The sequence below is a fragment of the Sceloporus occidentalis genome, unplaced genomic scaffold, assembly GCF_023333645.1.
Source record: "Sceloporus occidentalis isolate IW3139 unplaced genomic scaffold, rSceOcc1.0.p SCAF_4, whole genome shotgun sequence".
In the NCBI taxonomy this organism is placed as follows: domain Eukaryota; kingdom Metazoa; phylum Chordata; class Lepidosauria; order Squamata; family Phrynosomatidae; genus Sceloporus; species Sceloporus occidentalis.
The window spans coordinates 89,702,020-89,717,840 of record NW_028316984.1 but is presented as its reverse complement, the minus strand read 5'-3'; the positions used below and the strand labels follow the sequence as shown (position 1 = coordinate 89,717,840).

General features: G+C 42.4%; 1 protein-coding gene across 4 annotated transcripts in view; it reads right to left on the bottom strand.

Moving 5' to 3' along the window:
* Positions 1-15,821, bottom strand: part of LOC149314311 (solute carrier family 9 member C1-like) — a 157,128-nt gene that overhangs the window by 128,133 nt on the left and 13,174 nt on the right. For 2 of the 4 annotated variants that reach the window (XM_089520830.1, XM_089520833.1), the window contains exon 5: positions 2,525-2,671. The exons of 1 other annotated variant lie outside the window; for it this stretch is intronic. In XM_089520830.1, coding sequence (XP_089376956.1) covers positions 2,525-2,671 — 147 coding nt within the window. The remainder of the gene's footprint in view (positions 1-2,524; positions 2,672-15,821) is intronic. One more of the 4 variants, XM_089520831.1, reaches the window with a different exon arrangement.

Sequence of the window (15,821 nt, the reverse complement as noted above, 5' to 3'; positions counted from 1 at the left end):
CTCACTCCTGGAACCTTCTTCCCCCACAAGCAAGAGCCATCACTTCTTTAACCAGCTTCAAAACGAAGTTGAAGACCATCCTGTTCAGGGCAGCGTTCCCAGGCATTGCATAATTGTCGTTTGCTATTTGATGTTCTCTTGTTGCCTGTTTTATTGAATCATTTCCTGTTTTGCTATGTATTTTATATGTATTATGCTACTAGAGAGGCCCCTTCCCCACCACCACTCCCTTTGTGTCGTGTCTTTTTAGATTGTAAGCCTGAGGGCAGGGAACTGTCCAATTAAAAAGATTGTATGTACAGTGCTGTGTAAATTTACAGCGCTTTATAAATAAAGGTTAATAATAATAATGAAAACAAAAATAATGACGACCGAGAGCCTTCAATGACTCGAGACTCCAAGCCGGCGTCGATACCAGAGCAGGAGGGTATGTCTTCTATAATAGCTCAGGCTTCATGCCAAAGATCCAACGCTCAAAGCTAGGCATGCCGGCAGCGGGCAATCAAACCTGATGAGACTTTTGAGTCACAATCTGCAGTGACAGGCAGAGTTGATCTGCTGAGCACCAAGGGAAGGTGCTTTGGGCTGCAGTGCTTGAGCCACTGGGAGCTTATTGAGAAGGGGAAGATCCTCTCCCAGAGATGTTGCTGATAAGCTCCCATACATGCAATGTAATTGGCAACACAAAGACCCAAAGCTGCTGCAGAGTGTAGTTTCTGAGCCATGCTGTCCAGATTCCTGCCTTCTTTGTCTATGGGAATCGAGGATGTTTGAGGAGTCAGGCTTCAGCTGGGAGGACTTGACAATGGCTGAATTCAGGCACGGATGCTCACGAAGCCAAGGTGAGTTGGAAAGAATCAGTCTATAGAGATTATCGATCTTCTTATAGGTCGAAGATATGATAGCTGGGGCAGTCCAAGAATGGTTGGTGATGTGGGACATAGATGGAATAAGTCCAGTGGAAGCAGCAGTAGGAACTTTGGATTGGATTCTTTCATAGATCGAATCCAAAGGTTCAGCATTACAGTGAACCACTTTGAGGTCCAGTGCATTTGCCATTCAAATAACTTGCTCCAAAAAAGAACGAACATCACCCATTGGAGAGGCTGACTCATGGACTACAATAGCGTTGGAAGGGGACAGTGCATGAATTCATGTTGGTGAACAATCCGAATCAGGGCGTGCAGGCCATGGAGAGCGAGGAAGCACGAGTAACCATCTATCCGCCAAGGATTTATGGTGCAGAGGAACAGGTGGTGCCTTCTGTTAAGTGTGTCCAGAAGTAGATGGACGAGGTCTCAAAGATGGAGCCAACTGGAGAATGATGGAGCCTGTGGGGGAGCTGCAAGGGTCCGTAGGGATCTCATGGACATAGTGCCGGAAATGATATTCAGGGTCGACTGGCATGTAATAGCAATCCTTCTCGCAATTAAAAACAGCAGCTCATCCTGAGAGAGATGAAATGGAGAGTGTTGGGCTTACTGCTGGCTTCAGATGCGAAACTGGTAGAGATCGGTATTGACAAGGGATCAAGCATCGAAGTCGTGTCAAACAACAATCCGTATCCAAATGCCAAGTAACTGTTATAAGTTTGCAACTGAAGAGTGATTCTAAGAATCAGTTCCTTCATTGCTGCTAGTGCAGTGGACAAAAAGGAACTGAGGGAAAAGAGTGGGGATGCTAGGAGTATATATAGGGTGGACAAAGCTACTGCAAAAAAATCTTCCCTAACTTTTCTAGAAAGTTCCAAACGTCTCTACACAGGCACAGGAAAACCCATTTGTGTGATTCACAGAGACCACAATGAAGAACCCATTTGTGTATAAAAGAAACTACAAAGAAGAACCTGGCTTTCAGTAACACCATGGATGGAGAAAAGCTTCACCAAGTAGAGAGGCAAAGCCACACTGATGGTGCATGGCTCCCTGGGTCAGCAGTTTCCACAGAGAGGAAAAGATAAGTTCCTAGAGATCTGAAAACCAACAACAACAAGCACTATCACCCCACCTCTCAAAGTCCTTTCTCCAAAGCACTCTCGTGGTAAGGGCAGAAAGAGAAAAGATGAAAAATGCCTCCAGTGGTTATTCATCTCCACCATCACCCCACCAGTATTTTAAGTGCAGAAGTCTTTATTGAATCAGAAAGTAAGCTAAAAGCCTGTTTGGTTTAGATCTTAGAGAATGGCAAAATTGATCCTCCAGAGGACAAGTGGGGCATTTACATTAAAAAAAACACTAGGGTATGGGGCCCTGGGAGACGGGATACATGTCTCCTACAGGCCACACTTTTGTCATCCATGTTTTAGAACTTTGCTCCTGAAGCAAGCTGGGAACAACAGAGCCTCCTCTTCTGAAGCCAGAGCTGAAACTGGAAGGGGTTTCCTCTGCCCCAAACAGATCTGGAAAAGGTTTTGGCCCTGCATTCCCATGTTAAAATACTAAACCCATTCTTGTTGGGTCCACTCATTCACTGATAGATAACTACATATTTGTGTAACTAAACATTACAGAAAAAATGGACTTACGTATTTCGTGATGGCTATCACTTATAAGTTCCTTGTATAACTCAAATATAATCATTGTGGTAGCATCATTAAACAAAGACTCGCCTTTAATTAAGTTAATAACTATTTTTGAAAGGCCTGAAGAAAGAGAACACACACACAAAATAGCTGAAAAAACAAGTTGAATTTTGATGTTTTACAAGTGCAAAGATTATTTATCTGCAGGGCTTGATTTAATCAAATTGAAATTGATTTATAACATGAGCTATATGATTATTTAAATCACTTCTTCAAAGAGCTCTTTTAACAACTGAAATTACAGTTTAAATCACTAGTGAAAAAATTCTATTTAACTATTTTTAAGCAAAAGCAAATTATTAGTTAATGTAATCTTACTACATATTCAGAAATGTACGTTTCACTAGAAGGTAGATGCACATTGAGCAGTTATTCAGATTTTTGAATTAATTTAAATTCATTGAAAAATTATATTCAGACTCCTTCCTCCTTGTTCATATCTACTGCATATTCCCAAATGCTTTATTCACTGACCTTAGAGATACACAAGGTGCAAGCAGGGGAGAAGAACTTCATATGAACCATGGATAGGGAAAGTGTATGCTGTGAGCCATGCACAGCCCCTCAAGACCGTTTTACATCCTCCCAATATTGGCCCAAATATCTCTAAAGGCTATGGGAGGTAGTTTTTCCATGTTTCAAACTTACTGCCCATTTCAGACTCAGGGTAAACCTTTTTCCCAATCGGGAAAAATAACATGGATGTTGTTGACATCTGAGTCACTTCCTGTTAGGAAAAAAAAAAGCCTTTCCTGTTACTAAAATGGCCCAGGGAGGGCCAGAAATGTGGGGAATGGCCCCAATACTCCATTAGGGGAGTAAAAATAACTTCCCAACTTTTGTCCACCCAATGTACATGACTTGGAGAATAGGACTGATCACATTATCTCCATAAACTGCTGTTACTATTTCCCCAAGCTATGATTATAAGTTGTATAATTAGTATTCATGATAGTATCTTTGATGTATTCTTAGTTTTTACTAATTATTTTAATAAAATTTTGAAGCTTGGAAATTTGATTTAAATTTTTAAAATCTTGTTTAAATTTTTAAAGATCTGATATAATTTTTAAAAAATTGATTTTTAACTTCTTCACAGCGGAATTATTCACTGCTACAGTTTCAAGTTTTCCAGAGATTAATCCAGGATATCAAGATTATTTAAAGAATGATAGGCTTAATTCAGATGTAACAAACCATGATCTGTTATCATCAGAACAATCAGTATGACCCTTGTGTTTGTGTGCTTCCTTCTCTTCTCTATCTTCCTCTTCTTCCCGGTTTTTTCAGGCGCAAGGAAAATAGTTCAAAGCATAATGTACAACTGCAGTTTCCTCATTTTGTCCAAATATCAAAAGCTAGTTTTCTGTGTTCACAGTACTAAACCAGTCTATTCTCCAGCAAAATAAAACCAGGCCTGCAAAGGTATCATAGGCCTTTATCACACGAGGACGTACGTATGTGCTCCCATCCCGAAATTGGTTAAAATGCTGGCATCCCAGAAAAGCAAGTCCTTTTGCGAATGGCTATCATACACAAGCACAACAAGAATTTACATCCACATTAAAGAGGGCCCAATCTGCATTTTTGTATCAATTGGGGAGGACAAATCCCCATTGCCACCTTGTGATTTACTTTTTCTGCACATGTGCATGCTCCAGCTGTCATTTTCACAAGGCTGAGAGAGTGTGACTGTTTGCTGGGAAAGGGAGGCAGGTGATGTGGCAGCAGTGGGTCAGTGCCTGAGGCTGCGTCGGAGGACCAGTGAGGCTTGGCAAGAGCCACCTGCGTCTCCCTCGGCGGGGGCCCCTTGGCAGTGTGGGTGACCTGAGGGGACTTGGAAGCAGCTGGGTAGAGAGAGAGGGGAGCCGAGAGGAGGCAAGGGATGCTCTCCCAGTGAGTGGCTGAGGTTGGGGCCAGAGTCGCTGGGAAGGAAAGGGGAGCCGTGGAGGCTCTTGTTGGCACTGGGGAGGAACGCTGCTGCAGCCCTCGAGGAGGTCCGGGAAGGGCTGGTGATGGTGCCACCAGAAGGAGGAGGCTTGGGAGGATCATGAGAATTGAAGGGAGTTCACGGGCAATGAAGAAATACATTCCACACCAATACAAATGCAAATTTAATGTAAATTCACATTGCAGCAGAGTTTGTAAATTCAATATTTAGCGAATTTACTCATTTTGGGGATGACTCTCCATTGCGTTCTGATCGGCGCTGGACTCCGTTCGATGTCATATGATAGGCTCACTCGAAAGAACGTGAAATCCCATGAATTACTCTGGATTGCATTCGATGTTCGTGTGATGATATCATTTAAAATAATGGTAACCCTCATGATTGTCCCCTCGTTGCCCCTGGGATAACATTCGAATTTCCCCGTGTGATAAAGTCCATAGTGTCCGAGTTAAATTTCTTGCAGTCATTTGAATTTCAGAAAGACTTTACCTCAGAAAATGGAGATGCAGCTTTCAGAAAAACGGTTGGTACTTAACATGAAAGTTCATTCTTGGATGGCAAAACAGAAGCAACGCACTCATTCATGGTTATTCCCTCATGTGCCAGTTGAAAGTGAAGTACATAGTCTAAACTCTTTTTTCAGTTGACTCCCTTCCCTGTCTGTTTTGTTTTAAAGCCTTTCCTGCTACCTGACTTGTTAACATACTCTTCACTTATGTCTTAACAACCTTCACCTCCTCCTATTTTGCAGCCACATTCTGGGAGGGGATGGATTGGTGCTCCTGCCATCCAAGATTAACCTTCACAGTATCAACATCTCATCCTCTGGTTGACCCAGAGAAGCAGTCCACTCACTCATGGGATTTAGCTAAGCCCCAACTTCTATGGTGGTTGTGATTACTATAATTCTATTTTACTGCCTGTACCACTGTGGACCCCAAGCCTCCCTGTCCTGATCTGTATTTATCTATTTTATAGTGCTGAACAAAGGTTGAAAGTACTTTCTACCCTATGGCATTACATACATCCAAAGATGACGTGACTGCAAATGCTGAACCTGATATCCCAGAATAAGGTGACCACATTTTGTGGCCAAGCCACCTTTGGGCAATTATAGTAATGGAAAATACATTCTTTTATCCAGCTTGCAATCACAATTTTGAGACCCTGCTGCTTCACGATCTAGGTTGAAAGGAAAGACAGCCCCAAAATAAAGAAGCCAAAAGAATGCAATTAGTAACACTGATGCCTTTCCAAATGGATCTTTATTGAAATTCTCTCTATTATTGGAAGTAATGGCCTGTTACAGACAGCCAAAATAAAGCTGCTTCGAGTCACAGTGGAGGTATGGTGTTTCAATGATGCATGCGTCCTAAGAGTCCAGGAGCCACACCAAAGCCATGCTCCAATCCTTAGGGCTGGAGTGTGGCTTTGGTGTGACTTCTGGACTCTTAGGACACATGCATCATTGAATCACCATACCTCCACTGTGACTCGAAGCAGCTTTATTTTGGCTGTCTGTAACAGGCCAATGTATTGGAAATAAAGTAAGTCTTGAAAGCATATAAGAGACCTTGGGGGCCAAATTGCCATCAAAACATTCCACACCTCTGCTTCCACCTAAACAAAAATATCTTTTAACATTAACTTCTTTGAAGAAGCAAATCAGTCTATTTCAAAAGGTCCTAAAATCTTTGTAAATAGAGAAACACCTCCTGATTCAATGTTCATTCTCTCAAATGGATTCTAGTCTGCCTGTATATTGAATCTTTCAAATATACTACTTTACTGAGTCCACTGGTCTCTTGGCCTACATCAATACCTTGTTGGACTCCATGATCAACAGAATAAACCATAAACTTCACTACTTGTTTAGGCAGGATTTTACATTCATGTGGTCTGTGTAAACCTGAACATTCCTCTTTGTCTGCCAAAAGAGTATTAGATCAAAATGGTCTTCTGTCCAGTTTCCTTTTTTGACAAGTGGGCATCACTTCTTTTTATCCTTCCCTTCCACCAACACTTTCTCTAGGAAGTTGTTTCCAAACACGAGCTCCCTTTCAAAAGACAAATAATCTAAATTTGTCCTTGACTTCCATTCATCCTCCCTGTGGTTCAACCATAAAGATCTTCAAACTACCATTGTAGCTGTTATACTTCTTGCTGTGAATGTCATAGTCATGACCTGATCTACAATCCACTCAGTGCCTTTTGAATCCTACATAAAGCTTTATGCAAAATGTGCATATTCATGTCCTTAGTGTCACAAATATCTTAAACCCAAAGAACTCCAGATATAGCAAACACAGAAGTTGCCATGGAGGCCCTTATAGCCAGACCTACAGCCTCATGTGCCTTTTTTAGTACAGAATCAGCTTTGTCTCCTTCAAAGCAGTAACTGCCAGCCTAGAAAACAACAGCACCAGGAATCAATGCTACAGTCAGACTATCCACCAGGGGTACTTTGAGATAATCCATCACATTATTATATAAGTGTAACTTTTGACTATATCCTAACAATTATTTTGTCCTTAGTAGTACTTCCCACTCTAAATCTACTATCTCCTTAAACATGTCTGGTAATGGGATCTCAATTTCCTTATGAGCAGACCTGTTTAAAACTGAAGGCATCTTATGGTTTTTACTGACTTCTTTGTTTCCTGTTCTTTATTTTGATCTAATGCTAACGTCTGCAATACTCTTTTGAGAACATACTTAGGAGTTTATCACAAGGGAGGAATTTCTCTTAATTTTGAATGAAAAGAAAGTGGGGCCAGAAAGCATTTTACACAAATGAATTCGCTAGTTCAGCGAATTTACGTGAATTCGAATTGTGTTCGAACTGACTTCCCATTGCCCGAAAATAGCTTGCCATTGTCCAAAATTGCATGTGGTAGTCTATCACACAATAATGTGAAACCCAGGCGGGATACAAACGGGCAGGGGAAGACGTCTTGGAGGTGTATTCTGCTGAATACGGAGCCTCCAGACCGCCCACCCCGGGGGCGTGGCTCAGGAGATGGGGCTTCCACATGGGGGGCAGTGAAGACGCCTCACCTGGGGCCGTTTCTGACCCGCAGTTTCCATACCGCCGCCTCGGAGGACGCTGCAAAGAGAGAGGCAGCTTCCTCACGGGAGGCCAAAAACGGGGCTTTTTTTTTCCTTTGCCGGATGGCGGATGCGCAGCTGCGCAGCTGCAGCGCTAAGCAGCGGCGGCAGAAAGCCTATGTGCACATTTAAAGTGCCCAAGCCCCTTTAAAACTTTCCCCCCCGCTCTGCCCAAGAACAATGGTGGTCTCCTGCCAGCTGGTGATCAGCTGGTGTTGGCATCCTTGTCCTCTTGCACTTTGCCAGTGTCACCAGCATCATGGATGCCTCCTCTCCTTTGGTCCCCGCGCTCCTGCTGAATCTGCAATGCACAGCCACAGCTGTTGCCGCTGCCACCGCTGTCCCCCTGCCATCCCCCATCACCTCCCTTGTATATATGTAAATATTTACAGTTTTAGTGGTTTTTATTGTTAGGTGAAAATGGCACAGGAATGTGTGTAGGGGCTCACTTTAAAGTCCAAACTTTCCAAGCAGCGCATGCGTACATGTTGCTCTAGGGTTAGGGTTAGGGTTAGGGTTAGGAGTCTTAAAATTTGCTGCAGCTGTGCTGCAGCTTCCACACCTGCATGGCAGCTGACACTGCAATTAAAGCCTGACTGCAAACTGCGCATGTTCCAGGACCCCGACTCATTATGCGACGCAGCTGACTCAGAACTTTTAAATGGGCAACTTAAATTAGCGGCGTAGCAATTCTGGCGTACTGGTGCAGCAGCTTACAGATGGAGCGGCGCAGCTGCGCATCAAACGGAAAAGAAGCGGAGAAAAGCAGCACCTTTTTAATGCTGCTTCTTCCCGCTTGGGGCGTGCGGGGGGCGTGTTCATGGCGGCATTCAGGTAAGGCCCGTCTGAAGGCTCTACCTTCATGACGTCATGAATACACCCCTTTTTGCCCGTCTGTATCCCGCCCCAGTGATTGCATTCGGACTGACTTCTCATTGCCCGAAATTGCGTGTGGTAGTCTATCACGCAATAACATTAAACCCCATGATTGCGTTCGGATTGCCATTGGATTATACTTCCAATTTCCCTTGTCTGATAAACTCACCAGTCACTTATCTCAAATAGCCTATTGGAACTATTTTCTGTTTCTGTCTCATTTCCTGTGGATTCCTCCTCCTCACTTTCACTCAACACACACTACACTGACTGCTCCTCCTCAATATCTTCCTCCATTTTTTAAACTAACTGACTGCATATTCTCTAAATGTCTATATTTCTTAGTGCATTTCTTTACTCTGATTTGTTCCTCATATGTCTGTGGTACTGCTAAATCACTATTCATTCCTGTATTCCCCATGAATTTTTTTTAGTTGTTTGTGCTTTGCTGTAACTTTTTGGATTCATTATTTACTATAAAATGTGTTACATTTTGCAAATCACTGGTAGGAAAACTCTAATTAATTCATTTTGTTATAGCAAACTAATTAAATGTATCTAATTAATACAGTTCATTAAATTTACAACCATTACATTCATATATTCATGCTTGAAGCATTCCCAAAATCACCCTGTTGCATTATATTCCATCTATTAAATAAGGTATGTAATTTCTTGCTCATTGTTTCTTTGACTATATTCTGCAATTCAGCTGAGCCGTGCTGTTGATCTGACATTGCTTTCAACCTATGTTTCTGTGAATGCAAGGCAGAGCTCTCTGATGCAGTGCATTTGGTGTTTATCACATGGAGGTTATTGGAGCTAAGATCAGGGGTGACTGTGGGTCGAACGATGTGAACTGACGTTACAACGTGAGTGTTTTATCACACCTGGTTGCCCTACCGTTGCCCTTCTGAATCAAGGGGGAATCGAATCCAAGGCAATTCATGTGATGCAGATTCATGCAAAGCGGAGTGAGGGCAAATTGTATTACCACACCGGTGCATACCATGCGGATTCAACGATTCAGATTGGGACCCTGGCACATCCTCAGTGGGGCCCTGAAGGCATCCTGAACCTTTGCACTTCCGGGGTTAAGAAGGGAGCCTGCTTCCACTTTCACGTGAATGACAGCTTCCCCTTTCTTCCTCCCTTCTAGTTTCCCATCCCTGGCAGCCAAATTTAAAGGGGTCCTCCGTGTCTGAGCTCCCTTCCATTTCATTCACATTGACATCTATCCTCTTGTCATTCTCCTCATCTATTCCATCTACATCTCTCCTTCCCTTTGTAACAGTTGCCTTCTCTTAGGTTTCATCCACACTGGGGAGATAATCCGGTTTAACTCCACTTTAACTGTCCTGGCTCAGTGCTATGGAATTCTGGGAACTGTAGTGTCATGATACATTGAGCCTTCTCTGCCAGAGAGCTCTGGTGCCTCAGCAAACTAATAACTTAAATTATTATTATTATTATTATTATTATTATAAAAATTAATTATTATTAATAATATTATTATTCTTTTAAAATAATAATAATATATTATTATTATTCTTTTAAAAATAAATTATTATTATTATTATTAGAGTTGGAGTTTGTTGTGGGGTCCTTGGCTTGAGGCTATGGAATTCTGGGAGTTCCATCTCTCCCTCCAGCCTCCTGTTTCTTTCCCTTCACATCTGTCATCTGGATTGAAATCTACCCTCCATCCCTTTCCAGTTTCATGTGAATGCTAGCCTCTGCATCTGCACTGGGAAATAATCCGGTTTAACTTCACTTTAACTGTCCTGGCTCACTGCTGTGGAATTCTGGGAACTGTAGTGTCCTGAGACATTGAGCTTTCTCTGCCAGAGAGCTCTGGTGCCTCAGCAAACTAATAACCTAAATTAATAATAATAATAATAATTTTAAAATAAATTATTATTATTATTATTATTATTTTAAAATAATAAATTATTATTATTTAAAAAATAAATTATTATTATTATTATTATTATTATGGGAGTTGGAGTTTGTTGTGGGGTCCTTGGCTTGAGGCTATGGAATTCTGGGAGTTCCATCTCTCCCTCCAGCCTCTGTTTCTTTCCCTTCACAACTGTCATATGGATCTGCCCTCCATCCCTAACCTCACGTGAATGATAGGGAATGTCACCTATCTCTAAATGCCCTCTGCTTCATCCGAATGTATCACCCAATGGCAAAATTGTTATTATTATTATTATTATTATTATTTTGCAGTGAAAGAATTTTTAATAATAATAATAATAATAATAATAATAATAATAAAAAATTTCTTTCACTGCAAAATAATCAGTGTAGAAACTGCAGTTCTACCTGGAAGTAAATCCTGCCTCCACCTTGGCCCCACTTTGGAGGATGTCCTGCCCCCCACCCCCAAAGAGTCCTTTAGAAACTTTACTAAACCCACTCTCTCTCTCTTTGCCCCCTCTTTTCCCTTTCTCTCTCCTCCCCTTTTGACAGCCTTGACTGGTATATCATTGTAAGAACATTGCAACGTATAGGAGCAGGCTAAAGATTTATTGATTGGATTAGATCAATATATGTTAAACAATCAGCAAAGGATTATAATTAATGATCAAAGAACAGAAAATATCCCTCTATTAGAGGAACCAGATAAGGCTGCTCCTTATCCCCTCTCCTGTTTATTTTGGTTATGGAAACTCTGCTAATTAACCTAAGGAACGAACAACTAATTCAGGGGGTGAAATTTAAAGGTGAAAGCTTGAAAGTGAGAGCATACGCCGATGATGTTGTGGTAACATTGCAAGATCCATTGACAGGATGTGGGAAACTATTAGAACATTTAACCAAATTTGAAAAAGTTTCGGGTCTGAAAGTTAATATAGATAAAACGGCTGTAATTACTAAAAATATGAATCAAGAGAAATAAAGCCAACTTAAAAATATTACAGGTTTTAATATTACTGACAAAGTAAAATATCTTGGGGTAATAATAACAAGCAAAAATTCCAATCTATTTAGAAACAATTATCAAAACAAATGGACAGAAATTAAAAGAGATCTTAAGAAGTGGCAAGATTTGAATCTTTCCTTTTTGGGGCGTATTGCTGCTATTAAAATGTTGGTAACACCAAAACTTATCTTTTTGTTCCAGGCTATCCCCATTCTAAAACATGAAAGAATATTTAAAGAATGGCAAAAACAGCTAGCGGATTTTGTATGGGCTGGAAAAAAGCCTAGAAGATGAAAATACTCCATGATGCAAAACAAAGAGGTGGTTTTGCCCTCCCCAAACTAAATCTGTATTATGAAGCTAGTGTGTTAATGTGTCTAAAGGAATGGGTTACTCTGCAAAACAGGAAACTGCTGAAGCTAGAAAGTACGGACAATAGGTTTGGATGGCATGGATATTTATTTTACAAGAAAACGAAAGTAAATCGAAATTTCACTAACCATTACATCCGATCCTCGATTGTTCAAGTATGGAATAAATATAAGGACAGATCTCTCCCAAAATTCCTCTGTGGGTCTCACCCTATGAGGCTTTGTATTGTATGGATCCAAAAAGAGAAGAGATGTGGATAAGATATAAAGATTTGATCGATATAGGTGGAATAATAAAGACTCATGAGAAATTAATTGAAGAAGGGTGGAATATAGGGTGGTTTCTATACAGACAGTTAAAACAGAGATTTAATTTAGACAAAAAAACAAAGATGCTTTTCTAATGCTAATTCTGATATTGAAGAGATATTATGGAGTCAAGATGGTAAAACTCTGTCAAAGATCTATAAAAAATTGTTGGAATGGTATACAGAGGATGAACTAATTAAGGATGCAATGATTAAATGGGCCCAGAACTGTGGGAGGGAAATCGAATTAGAACAGTGGGAGAAGTCCTGGAATATGAGAATGAAATACTCTACTTCGTAATATGTCAGAGAAAGTTATTATAAAATCTTATACAGGTGGCATTTAACACCCGAAAAAATAGACAAAATATGTAAAACGAGTAATAAGATCTGTTGGAATTGTAAAAAAGACATTAGCACCTTCTACCATTTATTGTGGCTATGCGACAAAGCAAAAACTTTTTGGGAAAAAGTGCAGAAGGAAATTAATGAAGTCTTGGGAGTTAAACTAAAGTTTAACGCAGTGACAGTGATATTATGTATGTTAAATGGAGATGTTGAAACAAGGTTTGGGAAAACTATATTTTATATGTTAACGGCTGCGAGACTTGTTTTTGCGAGAGGTTGGAAGTCAGATAAGACAACAGAAATTGAAGAATGGAGACTAAAGTTATTTCATATGATGGAACTAAATTTAATTTCACATAAAATGGAAAATTAAGATAGCTCCAAATGGAGGTTAAGCTGGGTGTCATAAAATTTATGGGGGAAAACGGCCAATTGGACCTCAAATATGGATAAAATTGTATAATAATAATAATAATAATAATAATAATAATATGTTTTATTTATAGACCGCTATTCCGCAATGATCATAGCGGTGTACAGTAAAAATCATAATGCAATACAAAATACAAGGTGACAAAGGAGGGAGGAGCCTCTTCCTTCAGGCAGTCCCCGATGTTGCTGGGTCTGCCTGATTGCTCCCTCTGAGGCCAAGATGACAGTTAAGGAGGGAGGGGCCTCTTCCTTCAGGCAGTCCCTGATGTTGCTGGGTCTGCCTGATGGCTCCCTCTGAGGGCAAGATGACAGTTGAGGAGGGAGGGGCCTCTTCCTTCAGGCAGTCCCTGATGTTGCTGGGGCTGCCTGATCGCTCCCTCTGAGGCCAAGATGACAGTTAAGGAGGGAGGAGCCTCTTCCTTCAGGCAGTCCCCGATGTTGCTGGGTCTGCCTGATCGCTTCCTCTGAGGCCAAGATGACAGTTGAGGAGGGAGGGGCCTCTTCCTTCAGGCAGTCCCTGATGTTGCTGGGTCTGCCTGATGACTCCCTCTGAGGCCAAGATGACAGTTGAGGAGGGAGGGGCCTCTTCCTTCAGGCAGTCCCTGATGTTGCTGGGTCTGCCTGATCTCTCCCTCTGAGGCCAAGATGACAGTTGAGGAGGGAGGGGCCTCTTCCTTCAGGCAGTCCGTGATGTTGCTGGGTCTGCCTGATCTCTCCCTCTGAGGCCAAGATGACAGTTGAGGAGGGAGGGGCCTCTTCCTTCAGGCAGTCCCTGATGTTGCTGGGTCTGCCTGATGACTCCCTCTGAGGCCAAGATGACAGTTGAGGAGGGAGGGGCCTCTTCCTTCAGGCAGTCCCTGATGTTGCTGGGTCTGCCTGATCTCTCCCTCTGAGACCAAGATGACAGTTGAGGAGGGAGGGGCCCCTTCCTTCAGGCAGTCCGTGATGTTGCTGGGTCTGCCTGATTGCTCCCTCTGAGGCCAAGATGACAGTTGAGGAGGGAGGGGCCTCTTCCTTCAGGCAGTCCCTGATGTTGCTGGGTCTGCCTGATCGCTCCCTCTGAGGCCAAGATGTCAGTTTAGGAGGGAGGGGCCTCTTCCTTCAGGCAGTCCCTGATGTTGCTGGGTCTGCCTGATGACTCCCTCTGAGGCCAAGATGACAGTTGAGGAGGGAGGGGCCTCTTCCTTCAGGCAGTCCCTGATGTTGCTGGGTCTGCCTGATGACTCCCTCTGAGGCCAAGATGACAGTTTAGGAGGGAGGGGCCTCTTCCTTCAGGCAGTCCCTGATGTTGCTGGGTCTGCCTGATCGCTCCCTCTGAGGCCAAAATGACAGTTTAGGAGGGAGGGGCCTCTTCCTTCAGGCAGTCCCTGATGTTGCTGGGTCTGCCTGATGACTCCCTCTGAGGCCAAGATGACAGTATAGGTGATTAGAATTTGTAAGGAAAACAAGGGACATATTATATGTCAATGTAATTTGTGTGTGTGTGTGTGTGTGTTCCTTTGCAAATTCGAGTAGATAGAGATCAATAAGACAGAGCTTGTGGGAAACAAAGTGCAAGAATTGAAATTGAGGTGAAAAGGGGACATCCCCTTAAATAGAAGAATCTAAATACTCAATTAGGCACGTTACAGACGGGCCCACGAGGTGCCGTCATTACATGCGAGGGGCGGCTCTTCCTGACGCGCCTTGCCCCTCGCGCGTAACGAGTGCGTCAAAATGGCGGTGCCCTATACAGATGGGCGCCACCATTTTGACGTCACGGATGCATAGCGTCCAGACGTTGCGTGGCGCAAGTGATGTTCTGGGGCACAGAAAGAAGTGCCATTTTGGCGCTTCTTTCTTGCTGCGCCCAGGAACCGCGCAGTTTGGCTGCTGCGGTTCCTGGACGCAGCAACCAGCAGCAGTGCGAGACTGCCCATTTTGGGCGGTCTGTAACGCGCCTTAGAATTTCAATAGAAACTGACGTAAAGCACTACATATGTTACTGAACTGGTTATTTTCATATTACAATTAAAATGTATTAAGAATTGTGGGAATGTGGCATGGGAGATAAGCGAGTGTGCTATCTGTATTTTGTGTGTCACATGATGGAATGTGTATTAATATTGTTTAAAATCGTTCTAGATTTCTTTGGGGGATATAGGGAGTGGTATTCAAATAACAGACTAAATCAAAGTAAGAAATGTTAAATCTGAAGGGATGGATTTGGGAATGTATTTTGTAAAGTATAAAGCTGTGATTATTATAAGAAATGTTATGCTTGTTGGCTACAGTGTATTAAAATTAATAAACTATATTTGAAAAAAAAAGAAACTTTACTAAACCCACTCTCTCTCTTTGCCCCCTCTTTTCCCTTTCTCTCTCCCCCCCCCCGATCTCCCCCCTCCTCGCCAGCATGTCTCCTGTCCACGTTAAAACATGAATTCATTCATTCAGGGGGGAGCACTGGAAGCAAATGGGGCAAAATTGCAGCACAGCATCATGGGAAATTTGCAACCCGGGGTTTTGCGGTGGTGTAGCAAAGCACAAGCAAAGTGTCATTCCACACCAGACCAATTCGCAGTGAATTCGAAGCAAGCCTCAATGCGAATCCTGTCAACTCACTTATTTAGCGAACTCTCCAAAATGGGGCACCAGTAAGGATTCAGTCCGGAAGCACCACGGGAGGAGCTCCCATTGAAAGGAACCAGGTGTGAAAATACATTAACGTTATAACATGAACTTGCATTACTCGATTCACAGTCACCCTGGATCTGAGCTGGAAAAACCCTGTTTGATAAACGCTTTTGTTAACATTACTTTTAAAGCTGATAATATGGTAGGCTGTAACTCCAGGGCACCTGGAAACATAGGCCTGTTACAGACTGCCAAAATAAAGCTGCTTCGGGTCTCTTTGGAGGTATGCTGTTTAAAT